This window comes from Osmerus mordax, chromosome 2 (genome assembly GCF_038355195.1).
Source record: "Osmerus mordax isolate fOsmMor3 chromosome 2, fOsmMor3.pri, whole genome shotgun sequence".
Lineage (NCBI taxonomy): Eukaryota > Metazoa > Chordata > Actinopteri > Osmeriformes > Osmeridae > Osmerus > Osmerus mordax.
In genome coordinates, this window is record NC_090051.1 from 19,680,648 (window position 1) to 19,699,998 (window position 19,351).

General features: G+C 43.9%; 1 protein-coding gene across 1 annotated transcript in view; it reads left to right on the top strand.

Annotated features, from left to right (window-relative positions):
- LOC136962898 (glypican-6-like) overlaps positions 1 to 17,607 on the top strand; it is a 52,896-nt gene extending 35,289 nt beyond the window's left edge. Inside the window, exons 5-9 of the mRNA XM_067256803.1 lie at positions 250 to 380; positions 1,120 to 1,263; positions 14,777 to 14,913; positions 16,333 to 16,508; positions 16,797 to 17,607. Of these exons, the coding sequence (XP_067112904.1) occupies positions 250 to 380; positions 1,120 to 1,263; positions 14,777 to 14,913; positions 16,333 to 16,508; positions 16,797 to 17,002 (794 nt within the window). The 3' untranslated portion in view covers positions 17,003 to 17,607. The remainder of the gene's footprint in view (positions 1 to 249; positions 381 to 1,119; positions 1,264 to 14,776; positions 14,914 to 16,332; positions 16,509 to 16,796) is intronic.
- The last annotated feature ends 1,744 nt before the right edge of the window (positions 17,608 to 19,351 follow it).

The window sequence follows — 19,351 nt, forward strand, 5'->3', positions numbered from 1 at the left end:
TGTTAAAGACTGATTCTCCCTCCCCTCTCTACCTGTCCCTCTCTCTCGCTCTCCTACTCTCTGACTCTACCTGTCTCTCTCTCTCTCTCTTGCTCTCCTACTCTCTGACTCTACCTGTCTCTCTCTCTCTCGCTCTTCTACTCTCTGACTCTACCTGTCTCTCTCTCGCTCTCCTACTCTCTGACTCTACCTTTCTCTCTCCCCCTCCTTCCCTCTCCATCCCCTTGCTCTCTACTGCTATTGTGACAGATGCCATGTTGCTGGTGGCACAGAGACTGGAGGGACCTTTCAACATTGAATCTGTCATGGATCCTATTGATGTCAAGATTTCAGAGGCCATCATGAATATGCAGGACAACAGTGCCCAGGTCTCCTACAGGGTATGTCAAGCGAGTGTATTCCTAAGAGTCCACACAGTGTCTAAACTCCAGGCGATTATTTAAAAACTTTTCAAAGTAAAAAACCTCACTGAGAGAATATGATTCATATCCTCATTCTACAGTGAGACACCAGGTGAAAGCATGTGTAAACTTGGAACTTTATCCAACGAGCCTAGGTCTTTAGGTTTGTGCCTCTTGCAACACGTTCTAATTATATGTCCATTTTTAGGTCTTTGCATTTGAATTGCATGTTTTCTCCTTTGGTCAGATAATCTTAGTTCAACTAACAGTAGTTAATGTGTTCCTGTGTTTTACTGCACTTCCCTTTGCCCACAAAATTGTAGTCACAGCTTGAAAAAAATTAGGTGGTTGTAAGGAGAATATTTGGCCTACACAATACTGGATGCCTAAGATGGTTCAAGGCTAAATGCTTGGTTGGCTTCCTACAGTACACATGCTGTTTTGTTTATCTTGAAAGTATATTGCGGTGCGTTTCTCGTTATCCTCTATAAACTTAACTCCATGATCTTTTTATAAGCTTGGTCATGCCCCAGTTCAACAACCTATCTACATGGTCAGATGAATGTGCCACTGAGCTCTGTCATGTTGCTGCTGTGGGGGGTGAACCATCCACACAGCCTTAACTAAACAGCATCCTTTTCCCTCTTGTCCACATCCCACGTAATTCTAGCTGGTCTTGCAGTCCGACAGTTGGATACCCATCTCTGTATAATTGCAGGTTTTCCAAGGCTGTGGCCAGCCCAAACCCTCAGGAATGGGCAGGTCTGCCCGGGGCGTTTCGGATGTGTTCAACGCCCGCTTCAGACCCTACAGCCCAGAAGAGAGGCCGACCACTGCAGCTGGTACCAGCCTGGACCGACTGGTAAGGCACACACACACACACACACAAGCATCTTTGCTTTACACACACACTAACGCTGACACAGATGTAGATTAGTGAACAACAACAACACAAAATGATAAGAAACAGAAAACAAACTCACAGAGACACAGTGAAAAGCATCCAAAACACAGAGGTGGACTAGTACTTCCTTCTGCAGCACACACACACAAACACACACCAGCCCAGACGCTGAGACCGTCAGTTAAGGGACATGTGGAGTCAGACAGGGCTTTGTGCTCAGACGGGACTCTGCCTCGGTGTAAACACCATTTGTCTTTCTGACTTGACAGTGTTGATTAAAGCTGATGATTTGCCATGGTAGGCCCCGGAGCCGGAAATTAATTCTTTGTACTCGTCCTCCATCCAGGGCTCCCTATCGATCCCTGTTTGTTAACAAATCATCAGCTTTATGCCACGAGGGCAGGGAAAGGTGAGCCAGGTTCTATCCGCTTCCCTCTCAGCGTTTGAACTTCACAAATGAAGAAACAACACAGACGGGATTTTTCCGACGCTTGACGGGAGGCGAGAAGGATCCAGTTATCTGTTTGTGTCGCAAAAGCCCTCACGGTCCATCAGATTAACGCCGGGCTGTTTCGTTGGATCCAGTCGAGATTTTAATCTCAGACAACCTTGACACCGGAGCTGCGTGCTACTGAGGCCAGAGGTTAACATGGAGCTGGCAGGCCAATTGAGCTGAGGGACAGTTCTCATCAGGGATTACCCCTCACAGCAAGTGCTCTGCTCTCCTTAGCATCCAGAGTGGGAGAGCCAGAGCTAAAAGTTCCACAAATTGGCTGATTTTGTCTCTCGATCATCCAGTACTATTTATATGTCTTGCAAAAAGTCCTCTCGGTTACTATTACTGCCACCTGAATAATATTCAACCTTAGGAAAGATAGTCTTTTTTGTTGTTTCAGTTCATACTCAATCTACCTTTTTTGCAAACACATACTGTAAACACAGACATATATCACCCCCTTCCCTCCAGAAACTGTACTCATAGTCATTGAACTTTATTAATTAGAACAGAGACATTTCATACACATTCATGGAATAGTACAATGTGAATTTCAGAATGACAAGCAATTATAATTGTCCTCACTGTGTCCTCTATAAAAACATATTTTAATCTGATGTTGGAGTCTTGGATCCTGTGCTTATGCTCTGAGACCTTGTGTTCTTGCATTTTCACGTTCCTCCTGTGCTTTGCTGTGTTTAATCAACTCTCTTTTCTTTTTCTCTGCTGCACATCAGAGGATTGTCTGGAGTGCAATGCAGCACAGCGTAAGATTTACACATTTCATAATTAATCTCGGCTTTCCCTTCCCATCAGAGGTGTTTTCCAGGCACCATTGTCTCTCATCTCCCCTCCTTTATGGTTCCCTTAAAGTTGTTGTTGAAATAAATCACATGTATTTCATAGTTGCCTTATACTAGATCCTGTATTACAGGTATATTTTAAATGGCGACATCCTAAACACGCTCTGTGACATCCAAGCTCATGTAGTTCAAAGCACCTGATATATTCCGCAGTCCCACACTCTGCTCCCATAAGAACACACTTCAAATGACCTTTTTATGTTATGACGAAATAGTCCTCGTTTGATTCACAAGGAGTTGTATTTTTGGAATTCTCCAGACCTTGGTCGCAACCACTGTGTTTTATTGGCCTTTTTGTCAAATGTCATCTGTATGAACGTTGTATTAAACGGCCTCTTTGCTGTTACCACTGGGAAGAGCTGGTGAGGTGTGCTGCAGTTTCTCCTCTCTGGAGATCTGGGACATGTTTTTCCCAGCCCACTCTATCTATCGAGACACATCTGAGACCTCCCTTGCTTTAGCTAATGGAGTCAACTCCTGGAGGGCCGCAGCCAATCACTAGGTGACCTACTCCATCAGAGCTGACACAGTAAAAGTCTGCAGGTGGAGGAGGAGCAAGTGGAGGAGGAGGAGAGTGAGGAAGAGGTGGGAAGGAGGGAAAGCTTGGAGGATGGGCGAGTGGCCATGGCAATGGTGATGTGTCCAGGGCTGCACTAATGACACAGTAAAAAGAAGACTCCAGTCTGCTCATGAATAACTGGGCAATTAGCCTGCTTGGAGATTCCCATAAGGTGGGTGGTGAGTGGCAGGAGCTTATTTTGGACATGTGATCGCTAGACAAGGACACCTAAGCACGGGAGCTCCATTATTGGTGTCCGTGTGCTGCTGGAACTATGGGCAGACTGGGACCTGCAGCTCTGTTTGCCTGGCAGGTTCCCCTGGCAGGGTAGCTCCCCAGCTCAGAGCCAGACACCATGGTACCACACGGTTCTTCAAGTTCTTATGAGTTTGGGGGAATTGGCTGCTGCCGTTTTCATACTTGTGTTGTGCACTCTTCCGCGTTCGAAGTCTGTGTAATTGTTTGCTTACGTGAAGCTGGCCGTTGTCTCAAAGCAATAGACATTTGACAAGCTTCTTTGAAACGGAATTGCCAGTCATGTTGCAACAGCTTTGCGACCTTATCCTTCTGTATCATTGATAACAGAAGACATTCACACTCGCACCCTGAAGTTACAGAGCTCTTCGACAGAAGTTATGACAGCTCTGTGTTAAGTCACTCATGTGTCACTATCTTTGACAGCAGTTGACTGAACGCATTTGTGTTCCAATGTGGGGGCGGCGCTTCTCTGTCCAGATACGACACAAACACACACAGTGAAAACTCCCCCCACAGCCAAGAGGATTACCTCCCTTCGACCGTCATTAAACAAGATCCTGCCGTCTCCAGTATCTGCAGCCCCCCCATCCCAACCCCCCCCCCCCCAACCCCTCCCCCCCACCCCCAACCCCCTGCTGCTCAGGCAGTTATCAGCATCACAGCGTCTATCTGTTTATTCATCATCAGGGACGTCTGGATTCCCAGTGGGAGGGTTCCTCCCCCCTTACATCTCCCTCGTCCCCCACTCACCGTCCTGGTTTACATTCCGTAACATCATAATCACCGGTGACAGTGACATTGCTCGTGATTGTAGCCCAGTTGCAAAGCAGAAGCGTCCTTTGATTAGGAGTTTAGGCGTCTGACTTCCAACGTTGCTAGCGCTGAGTCCCGGACACTGGAGGTATCCCAGGGTGCACCTTGGGCGCGTCGCCTGTGCGGGTTTTTACGGAGCAGCCCGCAGGAGTCGACCCACCTTCAGCTCAATGAGGCACGACTGCTTAATTGCCTGACATCCTGTCACAGGACACCGTCACTGCCACCAGAGAGGAATGGATATAGGATGGAGCAGAGAGACTGGAAGGCACCAGCAGTGTCAGGCTCGAAGGCCCTAACCGCTGGTTGATGAGGACCTGAGGGTTTTTAATGTGTAATTTAGAAGATGTCGTGTCGTAGGTCAGGATTCATATTGAGCGGCCATGCTGGCACAGTCAGTTGGTGTCTACCGCTTGTGCTTGGATTCTAGTTTCAGTGATTGTGGAGCTGATGTGGGATGTCGCATGAGCAACATGAACCTCGTCGGTGGAATTAGTAACTGGACAATTTACAAGATTCCAAAAGCTTGATTTCCCTTTTTTTGTGAACTGATACGCTGAGATCCATTTGCACGCACTTGCAGAACCCATGTGATCTCCAGCCTCTATACAGTAGTGTGGACGGAAATTAATTGTGGTCTCATTGATTGCATTTGGGAGACTGAAGTCCGCTCTCTGTACGTGGACGTGGCGCCTTATGTGCAGTGAAGGAAATTGGATACCTCCAGAGCACTGCCATAGATACCAGGCTACAGCCAGTCCTAATTAGATGATCATCATCTTGCAACCCAGCAGTCGGCTGCACACTGCCTTATCTGGGATTCTGGCCTTTGATTACAACCATTAAAAATATCACTTCATCTCACCGTTTCTAATGCTGTAATCTGTGTCATGCTGGCAGTCATTCCCTCCCCTCTGTGAAGTTCCTTCTTTAATTTCCAGAAAAAGAATACAGTATGTTCTGTATTTGACAGTTTGTTGCTGTTCACAGGGGAACAAATATGAAATGCCAGTGTGGTTGCTGGAGTCATATGCCACTGCCAGAAGACATCCATCTTCTCCTTCCCCAAAGTCTTGACCCGTACGTAATGCTTCAACAGCCCTGGACCATTTTAAGCCACCGAAACATTCTGGTTTGGGATACGGCTTAATGGAAATAAATAGGCCTATCCACATAGCCCTTCTCACAGTTGTTTTATTTATTCTTTCTAACCTAAGACATGCTATTATGTAGATTCCACAGATTCTAACATAATTGTTTTGAATCCTCAGACCACATAAAAATAAACATTGTAAAAACCAGAGTCCTTTTATATGATAGCATTCCTAGCTCTGTAGAAGGAGCTGCACTCTTTCATACCAATGTAATAGTTGAAAATGGTAGCCTGACAAATTCAGCAAATACCAGCAATCATGGATAACCACCCGAGAAACTGGCTCCAGATAAACGTTCAAACACACAGAGGGACCTAACCTGCTTAGTGTGTGCTTCAAAGCATCTACAGCCACTTACGTATGAAGTCATTTACCAGCCTGTTGCCTAGGAAATTCACACTGGTGACTTGAGAGCACGATAGCTATATTAGTTGTTGTTGCCCACATGCAGTGCGATCTCCAAATGTACCCCCCTATGACTAGTCAAACAAGGGGAGTTGTGTTTTGTGTAAGATTTGTGTTGGAGTTGTATTGAAGTTATCATTTGTGTTGGAGTTGTGTTGAAGTTGCCGTTGGCAATAATGTGTTGGTCTCATTGGAATGAAATAAAAAAAAGGGTTACGATTTTGTTTTGATTAGCTCTCAAGCTGCCTTCACGAGAGTCTCTTCTGAGAATGAAAAGTTCTCTCTTGACAGCATAGCCGTGTTTAGAGTTTAAAACCCAAGTGAAAAAGTAGGTTGAATCCCCAAGAACGTCACTCTGCTCTGCTTGTGCAGATGAACAGTCCTGGCACCAAGCCGTTCTTTAGCTATACTTTGCAGGAAGTTTACTTTTCCAAGTTTAAGTTCCAAGCAACACTCCAACTAATAAGAAACTTGCACCAATACCCTGATCTATATAATCTCTGATCATATTCAAAATAAACTTTTTATTAAAAATAAACATTCAGCATTAAGGTGTACGGAAGCTACTTTCATTCATCAAATACTCATACAAAATGTATTCATTGTTGGAAGGCTGTACCCAGTTGCAAAAATATCAGACTTGAAATAAACTACAGAACTTCAGAAACAAGACAGATCTTCCCAGGTATGTGAGGTTTTATGGAGAGGACAAAAATGATGATTATTAAGAGATCCTTTGTCATGTTTTCTGTCATGTTCTCACTGTGTCCTCATTCACTGAGCTCCACCCATAGATCGCTCTTTCATGGAGACTAATGGCCGTGCCATTAAAGCTCTACTTCTCTTCATATCTGTCAATACGTTAATGAGACACATTGGCCCCATTACACTTTGGCCCCACTACCTCCCTAGGGATCTTGGAACAGCAGGGATGGAGAGAGAGACAGAGAGAGAGAGAGAGAGACAGAGAGAGAGAGAGAGAGAGAGAGAGAGAGAGAGAGAGAGAGAGAGAGAGAGCAAAAGAGAGAGAGAGAGCAAAAGAGAGGAAAAGAGAGAGAGAGACAGAGACAGAGAGAGAGACAGAGAGAGAGACAGAGAGAGAGAGAGACAGAGAGAAAGAAAGAGAGAGACAGACAGAGAGAGAGAGACAGAGAGAGACAGAGAGAGACAGAGAGAGAGAGAGAGAGAGAGAGAGAGAGAGAGAGAGAGAGAGAGAGAGAAAAAGAGAGAGAGAGCAAAAGAGAGAGAGCCCGGCTCAGGATCACTTTCTGTTCTTCTCTACGGCGTCAAGCTCCCCTTTAATCATCTCCCTCTCTCAACATCTTCTCCTCTACTAGCCTAGGGCAAATCACCAGCACAAACTCACCACCATTTCATCAATATTCTGTCATTTTTCTTCACCAAGGGATGCTTGTTTGATAAATTGAGCTCACCATGATAAAGTATATAGACTAACTGCTTGGTCACCTGGGGAACAAGCCCGGGGTCTGGAACACTGGATATGTAAAAAGGGCTGCTTGGAATGGAGCACACTGCGAGGTCAGTTAGCCAGTGTGTAAGTAGTGCTCGATGCCTTACCAACAACTGAAGTAGCCAAATACAGTAATTGGTGAGCCCACTTCAACACTGTGTTGCTCCTGAGGGTTGGCTCTGGTACAACAATTAAAGCACTTAAAAGCGGGTTATATTTTAATGAACAAAGGACAAATGACATGTATTTAAATGAACAAAGAACAAAGAAAGTTGATTTCTTTGTAAATTATGAAGATGCATGGTAATGAGTACAAATGCACTTCCCTTTACTGGTTACAAATTGAGTCTTTACACAGAAACCCCCTCATTATTACAGGTAGTGTTAGGTCTTAATCTATCTGCTCCTGTGATGTTTTGTGGGGGCTGAAATGAAACATCAGACAGAAGTGGACACATCTCCCTGTGATGGAACCTGACCAAATTAGCCCACAGAGAGTGAAGCCATTAGCAGGTAATTATGCATCCCTTGAAACAACACTATTTTAGCTATTTTGGGAACCAGGCAGTGTTTTTTAATTATATTACAGGTAGTCAAGGGCTAAATTGATGTGTCTGATGAATAATTTCAGCAATGCATGTGGCAAGCTGAAGTTAATAGGATGTGTTGAGAGTTGTAGAGTGATGAGACACCTCCAGGGTCTATCAGAACTGAGACAGAATGCAATATTCAGTGTGCTACATATTTAGAGGCGGAATCAAAACTTGCCCTTGACAAGAGCTGTCACTTTATTTGAAGCATTCAGCACTATATTACAGTTTTTGTAATGTTTTATGGAGTTTCAAAATCAACACCAATCTGCCTGCCACTGCCACAGAAACTACAGCCTGCCTATAGATGGAAAAATAGATCAGAATAGTGTTTCATCACTGCTGCGCATGTGAACCTTATCTCCTTGTCTAAAACGAAGATTGGATATATCAAAGAGCGATGTATGGGAAACCTTGTGAACAGTGATAAATATTCATTGCCTTTGTTACGTTGCCTTGCTTGCAACTATGTCATCCTTTCCATCTTTGTCAGGTTGTACGCAAAGATGGATCTCTCTGCATTTCTCTCATTGTTCTCATCCGTTGCCGCTAAATCAAAGATAGCTGGAAATAATAGTACATTTGAATAACAATAAGATTTCAGCTTCCATCAGGTAGCTGGCGTGCCCAGGAAACACAGTGCTATCAGCTGGAGCGACAAGGCTGGAGTGGACATATGGTGCCGTCACTGGGGGGATGGGGGTGATATACTGGCAGGATAGCCACCGCTATGCTGAGATCTCCGTGTTAAATCATAGCCTTCCGCCTGGTCAGATTTGATGCACAGACATAATCAGGCTTTTAGGGAAACAGGGCTGGTGGCTGGGAGTGAGGCTGGGAACAGAGATGGTGCCAGGGCTGGGGCTGGGACTGGGGCTGGGGTGTAAACTATGGTTGGGGCTGGGGCTGGGGCTGGGGTGTAAACTATGGTTGGGGCTGGGGCTGGGGCTGGGGCTGGGGTGTAAACTATGGTTGGGGCTGGGGCTGGGGCTGGGGTGCAGACTATGGTTGGGGCTGGGGCTGGGGTGTAAACTATGGTTGGGGTTGGGGCTGGGGCTGGGGTGTAAACTATGGTTGGGGTTGGGGCTGGGGCTGGGGTGTAAACTATGGTTGGGGCTGGCTGTGAAACTCTGGCTTGCAGTCGAAGTTGGGGTAGCTGTAGGGACTATGGGGTTTGGTGGAACGTGACGACGTTGTCGAACTCATCAAGCGAGACATTTGACTCAAGGTACCGTTTACTCAGCATAAGTATTACTGGTGTACTTCAGAGAGTGAAGGTGGCGTTGCCTGAGTGGCAACTGCAGGAGTAGCTTTCTGGGTGTAATGTTCCTGTGTGTACAGACTGAAAGCATTAACAGCTGGTTGATCTCTTTCAGGGGTGACCTAGCGCCGAGTCACAGAGGGGAAACATATTTGTATTTGCCCTCAGTTGATGGGTATTGATTAAATGAGAGAAGCCCACGAGTATGTGCAGACTGCTGCCTGCTCTGAGCACTAACCCCAGTCACCTCTCAGGGAGCACGACTGTTTACCAGACAAGGACAAAAGCGCTAATGCAGACGAAAATCCATGGTTGAACCACTTGCTATTCAAAACATAACAACAAAGGTCATTTACTTCGTGTATTCTTTCTCGACCAATATTATCTTGCGCTACGGTTTATTCATATGCAAAAAGTGTTTTTGGAGACAGATGGCAAGTTGTGGTTGAGAGCTTCGCTGTTTATGGGTGGACCCAGGCCCAGCAGGAAGGGCTTTATGAGGTGTAAGACACCAGTGATTAAATAGCCGTGTCGAGGGACACACACCCGCAGGGGCACCAGACTCAGACCCCCCCCCCCCCCCCGTACACAGGCACACACACACTCACATACACACACACACACATATCCAAGGCTGATTGTACCACTCGTGGGTTTTGACCTAGCTGTACGTTTATGTTTTTAGTATTTCACCATGAAATAGCTGAATATCTGAATAAAGGCTTTTTCCGAGAAGATGTTTTCTGAACTTTTGTGTTCCCTACCAAAGAACACTTTCATCACATTTGTTTTACAAAAGGTAAACCTCCTGAGCACCCCAGATCTGTCCTTGCTGAACATTCATTGGAACAAACATAATCCTGAGGGTTGCTGCCTATGACAACGCCATATCGAGTAGAAAAGAAACTATAGTTTCAGCATAGAGGGTTTTGTACAACTTCAAGTTCACGTTCAAATGGTTTGTTTTGATGTTGTTCCGATGTTTCTTCCGACTTTGCACAGACTTTGTCTGATGAATTGTTAACCTTGCAGTGGACTGTTATTGAGAGACAAGGATGTGTGGGTTCCCAGTGCTAGCTGGGGGAGCAGACAGACTCCTTGAACTCTGTCATTGAGATGCACGTTGAATCCAGCATTCATATCAAATGAAAAACTATTTTAATGCAGACGGTAACAACAGTTGCCAGGGAAAATATGTTGATCACCGAGTAGTCAGGCCCTTGCGGTTTCTGTGGGGAGACCTGTTGCACAGGCTATGATTAGATTGAGCCTGCACTAATTTAGCTCTGACCAGTCGCAGAGGGATACTTATGTTAGACATTGAAGACGTCTGATATATGATCCTTTGATTTCATGTAAGAAACAAAGGTTTATCATTCACCCATTTCCTCATGACATCCTCAAAAGCAACAACTACCCCAGTTTAAAATGTGTGTACGGTACTATATGCCAGAGAGAGAAATAACGAAAAACAGAGTGAGATAGAAAGAGAGAGACAGTATATGTGTGTGTGTGTACGCGCGTGCTACGTGTGTGTGTGGTATTGAAGACGGTCTGGTTAAAGTCATATGAAAGGCAGATTGATCCTCGGTCAGCCTGTCAGCACAGCACCAGTGTACAGAGGCTGGGCTGCTGACATTGTAAAGCAGCAAGGACTGGGACTGCAGCTTCAAAGCCTGTGACATGTCAGCTTCTGATCTGCAGATAGGCAAGGGCATCTGAACGCTACTGATCCAGGGACAGTGGACGCACACTGGTACACTGTGCTGAAAGGTGGAACCCAGCAACTGTTTGATCAACATACGTACACCCCCACTGACACACGGACACACATAAACACACATGCAAATCGGGATTGGATTGTCATGCACATAAACTCACATCGAGCACTAACCAAGCAGCTGCTACCAGTGTGCTTAGCTTTCAGTGATGAACTGGTTTGAACATTATACACAAATTACCATGTGTTCACCATCCTCATTATCTTGATGAATTGTACTGTTTGTTTGCAAATGATGATCATTTGTACATATTCTTCATATATTTGTCTACTTCTAACTATCCAATTATTTTCTACTGTGGGTAAATATTGTTTATGCAGTGTGTTAGGCTTGGAACATGCTGCTTTGAATTTTAAAGCATTTTCCATGGTCGATGATGTGAAAGGGTGAAGCCATGCCTACCGTATGACAGGTACTGTTGTGTATTATTTACTGTGAGCATTAGCTCATAACAGGATCCTTTTTAATGAGGTTTACAGCTGGATTAATCCCCTGCATTGCTGTTTACAGCCATTAGTTAGAGTCCCTGGTAATCCCTCTGCAGACAGCTACAGAGGGGGACAGAGAGAGGGATGGAGAGAGAGAAAGAGAGAGAGAGAGAGAGAGAGAGAGAGAGAGAGAGAGAGAAGAGAGAGAGAGAGAGAGAGAGAGAGAGAGAGAGAGAGAGAGAGAGAGAGAGAGAGAGAGAGAGAGAGAGAGAGAGAGAGAGAATGACAATAGGACTGAATGTACAGTTTTTGTCCATAGATACAGAAGACTAGACTTGACTGTCGCCGCAATTCAATCCTCAAATTGAATTTGAGGTTTAATCTTCAATATAGTCACTCCACTCCATTCCCTGTTCCTTGACCTTCATGTGAAAAAGCTTGTCACTACAATATGCAGACAATCTTTTCCATCAATGCTGCAGGTACTGTACAAAACAAGACTAGAAAGCTCTCCTAAGTCTCTGTGAACCTGCAAAAACCTTTATCCTCACCAATCCGTGGACAGCCTCGCATTTCCTAATTACTTTTTCCCCTGTCGTGTGTGTTGGTCCGGACGTACGGCTCCCCCTGTCTGTCTACCTGGTAGCTCCTGTCAGAAAGGCATCATGGGTACACAATGTCCTGTAGAGTTACAGTACAGTAGGGAAAAAAAATCATTAACCAAAAGGACTGCTGGTGCTTTGAGGAGTGATGGATTATAGATGACATGATGCATTAAGCAGAATGTAGGGCACAGAGGTTTGGCGACACAGGCCCTGTAATAGGCTTGTCCAGGGTCCTCTTACTTGGCATAGTATAAGTACCCCCACTGTGAGTATAGCATGCACATGTTTACAGAGGCTCCGGTGTGATTGTGTCTGTGTGACAGCCGAAGGAAACATAATTACACTGCTTAGTTGTAATTTATCTTAAGTGTTCCTCTAAGTGCCACATGAGAGAAAATGACATGATAAACATCAGGCTCACATCTTTTGACAGTCAACACCTCTCCTATCAGCAATCCTGTCATTGGTCCTGTCATCCATGAGGGACAGAAACATGTTTTACTGCATCAATAACACCTTTCATGTCCAAAGCCTTTGCCATCATCCAACACGTAGGCCTGTAATCATCCGTTTGGATCACATTGGTTTGAAAAATTAAAGCGTGGTTGGTTTCTGAGATGCTGCATGTCAGGCAGTGCTCTTCAGGTCTATTTCGACCACCCTCTGATCAGCAACTCATAAGGAGATGGTCTCTCTGTCTGGCCGTCAGTAACAGGTAACAAGAAGGTTGTTGCCAACACCTCTTTATTTGCTTGATCATGCTGTCTCTTGATTCTCCTCACTTTAATCCGTGCCTCTTGATCCAACCGTGTTTGTCTTTAGGATTGATGCAGAGGAATATACCTGCTACTGTTTGCTACCTACATCATGCTAGCTAGATTTATGCGGAGATTAAAAGATGTTTATTCCAATGTGATGAATATTAGTTCTCCACCTTTTGTTTCAATTAAACGTGTGCATTTATTCAGTGATGCAATCAGCATATTTCTTCCTCTTCTCATGGCGGGTTGGCTGAATACATTAACTTACAGTACATGTAACCAATTTGTGTTATCACATGCTAGCCTGCCCAGTTTGCCATTCCCATTTTCTATTCCCATTTGCTATTCCCATTGCATATTAGCACCGCAAGAGACAGCACAGTTTAAACGTGGCCTTGTTACATGAGTATTAATTATGAATGATTTGTATAATCCATGTTTATTTATGTATTTATTAATTTACTTGATTAGATTGGAATTCTGAGCCTCTCCTCTCTTTGACTCTCTCTCTGTCTCTCTCTTTCCATTTCTCATTCTCGATCTTAGTTCTTTTTTTGCTCTCAGACGCTGTTAGTTTCGCAGATAGATAGTGCCATCTTGTGTTCACACTGATTTCCTACCAGCTCTGCTGGTGCTTGCTTAGGCTGTCCCCAGACTCTCTTTATTTATTCATAGGGAAAGCACAGTAGAGTGCCAGACTGACTCTGACTGAAAAGCAGTTTAAAGAAGTAAATTGCATCTGTGCTGCTCATATGAAAGCACTTTATACCTCTTTTTTCTTCTCCCTTCTTTGGTCTTCTGAGGCATTTGAGGTCAAATACAGTACAAAAGTCAAATACAATTTCAGAAAATACTTAAATCTCTTTTTTGAGCACTTAAAGTGCTCTTTGGGAATATCAGTTTGTATTCAAGAGGATGGAGAGAAAGACAAACATATTCAATATTAAATATTTTGTATGAAATGGCATACCGCTGGCCTATAGAGAATCTAAATAACTACATTTGGAATATATATAATTGTATTCACTCCTGCATACAGCTATTTGAACCGGTTCAGTCTGAAACCAACTGATGTGATCAGGTTGCATTGAATATGGCAGGAAAATATATTGTAATTACAGTATATGGTTTATCAGTATACAGTATATGGAGTCAGATGGCTGAGCGGTGAGGGAGTCGGTATAGTAATCTGAAGGTTGCCAGTTCGATTCCCAGCCGTGCAAAATGACGTTGTGTCCTTGGGAAAGGCACTTCACCCTACTTGCTTCGGGGGGAATGTCCCTGTACTTACTGTAAGTCGCTCTGTATAAGAGTGTCTGCTAAATGACTAAATGTAAATGTATATGGTTCATCACAAATGGGCACAATCTGTTTGGCACTGTATGTGTCTGGTGCCTTACTCACAGTGGTAATGTATACCGTCTAACTGTGTCTCTGCGTGGTGTTTAATACTGGGGCACGTGTGGTTAAGTTGAACATGGTGGGTCATTTTGTTGCAGTGAGTGCTGACCCTCTGGGCAGGATCAGAACTGTTAAAGTGCTTTGGTATCTGTGTGACAGGATTAACACATCAAAAGCAGTGTCAGGCCCTACAGCAATGCCACACTGGCACAACAGCACCTTTCATGTTCTGCTCAGGTTCAGTATTCCAACTCAGACCTCAGCATGACGGGGGAGCCAGGTAATGGGGCCTACCTTTACCTATCAGGTTTTCCCCCTCACTTCAGTAGAATATGGAAATGTGAACTTTTTTTTGGCACAAGTCAGATTCATGAAGCTTAAGTGCTGAAACATGCTCCAGTTGTTGGTGTGTGACTGTCATGCAAATGTGTGAATTTCACTCTGCGGGGGTGGTAAGCAGGGAGGCCTCTGTGAGCATTAGTCCTCCACCAGTCATCTGCATGGCACATCACATCTGATTGTTAACCCGTCATTCTGACTTGCGTGTCACGCAAAGTTTTGTGGGTTAAATTTCTCATGCAAGCCCATCAATTGTTTGACTGGTGTCCCTCCTTCTTGTGTCCAGGTGATTGACATTAAGGAGAAACTGAAGCTCTACAGGAAGTTCTGGTCCAGCGTGCCTGAAGCCATCTGTCAGGAGGACCGTGTCACTGCTGGGGAAGCCAGTGATTACCAGTGTTGGAATGGTCACACCAAGGGCAGGTAATCAAATCAAATCAAATGTATTTGTATATCCCTTTTTACACGCAAGCATGTCACAGAGGGCTTCACATACGCCCATAGAACTGCCCCTCAACCAACCTAAACCCTCAAGGAAGACAAGGAAAAACTCCCAAAAAACTCTCAACAGGAGAATTTTTTTTGAAGAAACCTTGGGAGGAGCAATTCAGAGAGGGATCCCCTCCTCCAGAGACGGTTGGTGAGAGAGGTACTTATGCAGCCACTAACACAAAGACCAAAAAAAAAAAAAAAAAAACGTTTTAAATCCTCCCAATTAATTGTGTAATATGTCTGAGCTCTGAATTAGGAACCCTGGATTATGTTTTTGCACCCACCGACTCACATGCAGTTGCTTGAAGAGCCTTTCGTTCTTTGGAGTAGAATTTTGTCGGAGGCAACACAAGTGGAAGACAAACAATCTCAAGTCCCTCCAAGGAGTTGTTCAACAGTCAGACCAGGCAGCGTCTTACTGTAACTGGTGCCCCCCAGAGAGACCCTTAAATGTTTGCTGAAATTGCTTTGTTGTTTCTTTGCAACCAGTTCTCTCACGTTTCTCACTCTGAAAATGTGCATTATTAACCAGAATGTTTGACAATTGAAGTTTAAATGTTGCCTCGCCTCAGAAGGGAAGACAACTGTGTTGCTTTCTGCTTTACATCCATGTGTTCCATTCCATTTATTTTTGTGCTTCCATTTTTTTTTACATTAGTATAAATAACAGAAAAATTGTTTGTTCCAGCGAAAAGTAATTATGTTGTCCAACCAGTTCAGAAGAAGTAGTCTGTGAAATTAAAGTTTAAAAAAAATTGCCGGACACGTCCTGGATACACCCGTCGAGGCTGTTTTCCCCAGAGAAATATCTTACAATTGTGTCAACACATTCCCCAACATACGCAGGGTCAAGAGTTTATCCTACCCTAACAGACTCTGGCTCGGCCCTCCTGTCAGAATGTGACCAGTGGACAAAAACAACAAGATGAAGAACTGCAGAGAGAGAGAGAGCAGCTTCTTCTCACCCTGCGTTATCTAACTGAAGGGGAGGGGAGGAGGGGGGGGCAGAGAGGCGGGGAGGGGGACCAGCACACAGCCTCCTATTCTGGAGAGTTCTCTGTGACATCCCCAGCATGCCAGAGAGACCAGGACAGCCTGTTATGAGGCTGTCTGGTGGAATTAGCCTCCCTGGCTTCATCCCTATTCACCCGAACGCTCCATGTTGCTGCAATGTTCCACTTGAAGCATTTTGCTAATTTTCTAATTACTGGTCTTGGCCTAGGTGTGCTTAAAATAGGAGAAGAATAGAAAGTAAAATATTTGGCCGTGGATATGGCAGGTCTTTTCAGTTTAACCATGGTAGCTGTGTTTTTTGTTTATTACCACGTTTGTTTTTGTCTGGACCATCAGGTATTTCCCAGAGGTCCTCAAGGATGGACTGACCAATCAGGTCAATAACCCAGAGGTGGGCGTGGACATCACCAGACCAGACACATTCATACGCCAGCAGATCATGGCTTTGAGAGTGATGACCACCAAGCTAAAAAATGCCTTCAATGGCAATGACATCTACTTCCAAGACTCAAGTAAGTCTTCGCTGCATACTTTACCGTCTCTTATGTGGGTTAGGGTTAGTTAAGTAAACAAGTAAACAAACAACTTTCATGTTGTTTCCCATGACAATCACGCATGAAAGTGTATAGAATAATAATATAAATACAAAAACAATTACACATTTTTATGTCAGCAATATGTGATTTGCACAAACAGTATAGATATAGTATAGTACATATGAATTACAGTACTGTATATATTACAGAAAGCAGTGAGTTCTGTTGTTCTGAGCCGTCCTCTGTGCTGCTGTGCTTCTCCAGGTGACGAGGGGAGTGGTTCGGCCAGTGGCAGTGGCTGCACGGAGGCCTGCGTCACAGAGTTTGACTTTGTCAGCACCGAGGCCCCCGTGGTGGGGGCGGACCGCAGCGGCCCCATCGACGACTCCGCCACGCTCCCAGCCCCCTCGCTAGTCCTGTCGGCTACGCTCGCCCTGGCAGCCCTGGAACTGCACCGGCTCTGGAGATAATGCTGGGGAAACCGGCCCCACGTGGACAGCAAGGTTCCTCTTTCCGCTGGCTTTTTTGTATTCAGACTGGGGCTGTGGTCAGGTTTTCATGCAGTCTCGGCCTCTTGGATACAGAGGGGTGCTTGGAAGCGAGCCCCCAGGCGTCCTGGTTCTCCCCTCTCCCAGAGACTGTGCAGTACCATGCTTAGGTGGTTGCCTTCAGCCACAGCTCCACTATGTTAAACAGATGGCCCCCTGTCAAACTCTGTTCCGTAAGATGAACGGAGATCACTTTTTTTGCATACAGGAAATGTAGGTCTCCGTGAGAAAAGAAAAAAACATGCACTTTGATTCTTTTGGTTTGTTGATGCTGTAAAAGATAATGTATTATTTTGTTGTACCACTGTGAGAATGTGAGATCTCAGCTTGAAGTGATGAGAATTAGAACGTTTTTATTACCAAAATTATAAAATGTGGTCTAAGTCTTGACTTGCACATCTTGCAAGTCAAGACTAAATTATCTTTTGAAAGGTGTGTAAAGATTAAACTTATTAAACAGCACCACAAAATATTAGTTAGCTGCTACCCTTACATTTTTGCTTTGAAGCCCTTTGTTTATTAAATATACAGTAACATTTTACATCAGTATTCTTGTTAAAGTTTCATTACATAAGTACTACAGTATTTAATAGGCAATGTATCGAGTTCAACGAAATATCCTTATTATACACAAAATATACTTATAATTGAAACAAAATATAGAAATATATAATTTTGTTGTGGATAAGTATATAGTGTCATTGTATATGTGTAATATATACAAGTGTAAATAATTTGAATAGGAGAGAGCACAATTGAAAGAGCACAGTAGCGTTTACAGTGGTTCGTACTGTCACATAATTGCAGTGTGTAAATACATGTTGTTCATTTTCACATTGCCTATTACTGTACTCAGTACATGTACTTATGAAATGACTCTGTAAAAGGACACTACTGGAAAATGTTACCACATTTACAAACCAGTTGCTATTCAGGTTTAACTTGATAACTCAAATCATGTACAGTTCTTACCAATGATTGTGTTTCGTTGTTCCGAGTGCAGATGAAATAAGATCCCATCATGTTTGCGTTATTTCATACTTCACTGTACTTATATTGTCTTTGTATTATCAACTCCTCAATAGAAAAAGGTCAACTTATAGCTAAGGAATACTTCCTGGTTTACCAGGCTTGTCATGGGTGCACCTATAGGGTTCTGTTGACTTGATTCAGAAAATTATTTCATTGATGCGTATTTTCGTTGAAATACGCATCCTAAGCAGGCTCAGCAGTGGACTAAATTGTGTTGTTGGGTTTCATACATATCTAAGTGAATCATAACAGCTTAATCAGCAAGAAAATGTTTACATGGGTTGTGTTGATGTCCAGTACTCATTTTCTGTATCCGATTTGAATCTGTACCTGGTAACTCAGGTTGGAGTAATTTTTGTGTTTTATTGACAGCATTTTCAACTCCACAGGCCTATCCCCTAAACTGTATGTTCATATTTTTACATTACCTGAAAAAGGTGATTTTTACCACCTATTTTGACCGCTTGTTGCTAGGTCTGTAAAAACGTTTATTTACCTCTGCGAACTTTCAGGAGGTATATAAACGGATTTATTAACTTTTGAGAACGTCTTCTGGACCAATAGGAACAGCGTATTGGTCCAATTATTACACTAGTATATAAGAAACTGTTTTGAATCCAAACTAAATTATAAAATGTAGGGTAGGGTTTTAATGATGATAATTAATGATAATTACATGAATTCCATGCTGTAAATGGTAAATAAGAAAAAAAGAGTAAACAATGTGCCATGTTGTTGCAGCTGAAATTCAAAACACATTGAAGACTTAAACCGCCAAAGGCAACAACAACAAAAAAAAAGTCATTGAGTTTATCTCTGAAGCATGAGTGGTTGTGTCTGTGCAGGCTGGCCTCAGGCTGATCACAGCCACCTGTGAAATGAGAATCTGAGAAGGTGGAGAGGGCCCGGGCAGGCTTGGTTGCTCCAGAGAGGATCGTCAGTAGAGCGTGCCTACCGAGGCTGTGAGAGGCCCTGCATTACTGGAGGGGGCATACTTTATTTAGCCCTCAGACACAGACCAGCCAAACCAGTCTCAAGAAGGACTGTATGTCCACTGTTCTCCAAAAGGCCAGTCAGCTCAGTTAACCATAAACGCCAGCTTACGCTTACATATCAGGGGAGTTAGCCAGTATTATAACCTTTAGCTCTTATCACGATCTCTGTTGGGCGTTGCAGCAATTTTGTTGGCTTGCTTGTTGCCTTTTGATAAGTCAGTATTATTGTTCACATTGTATGGAT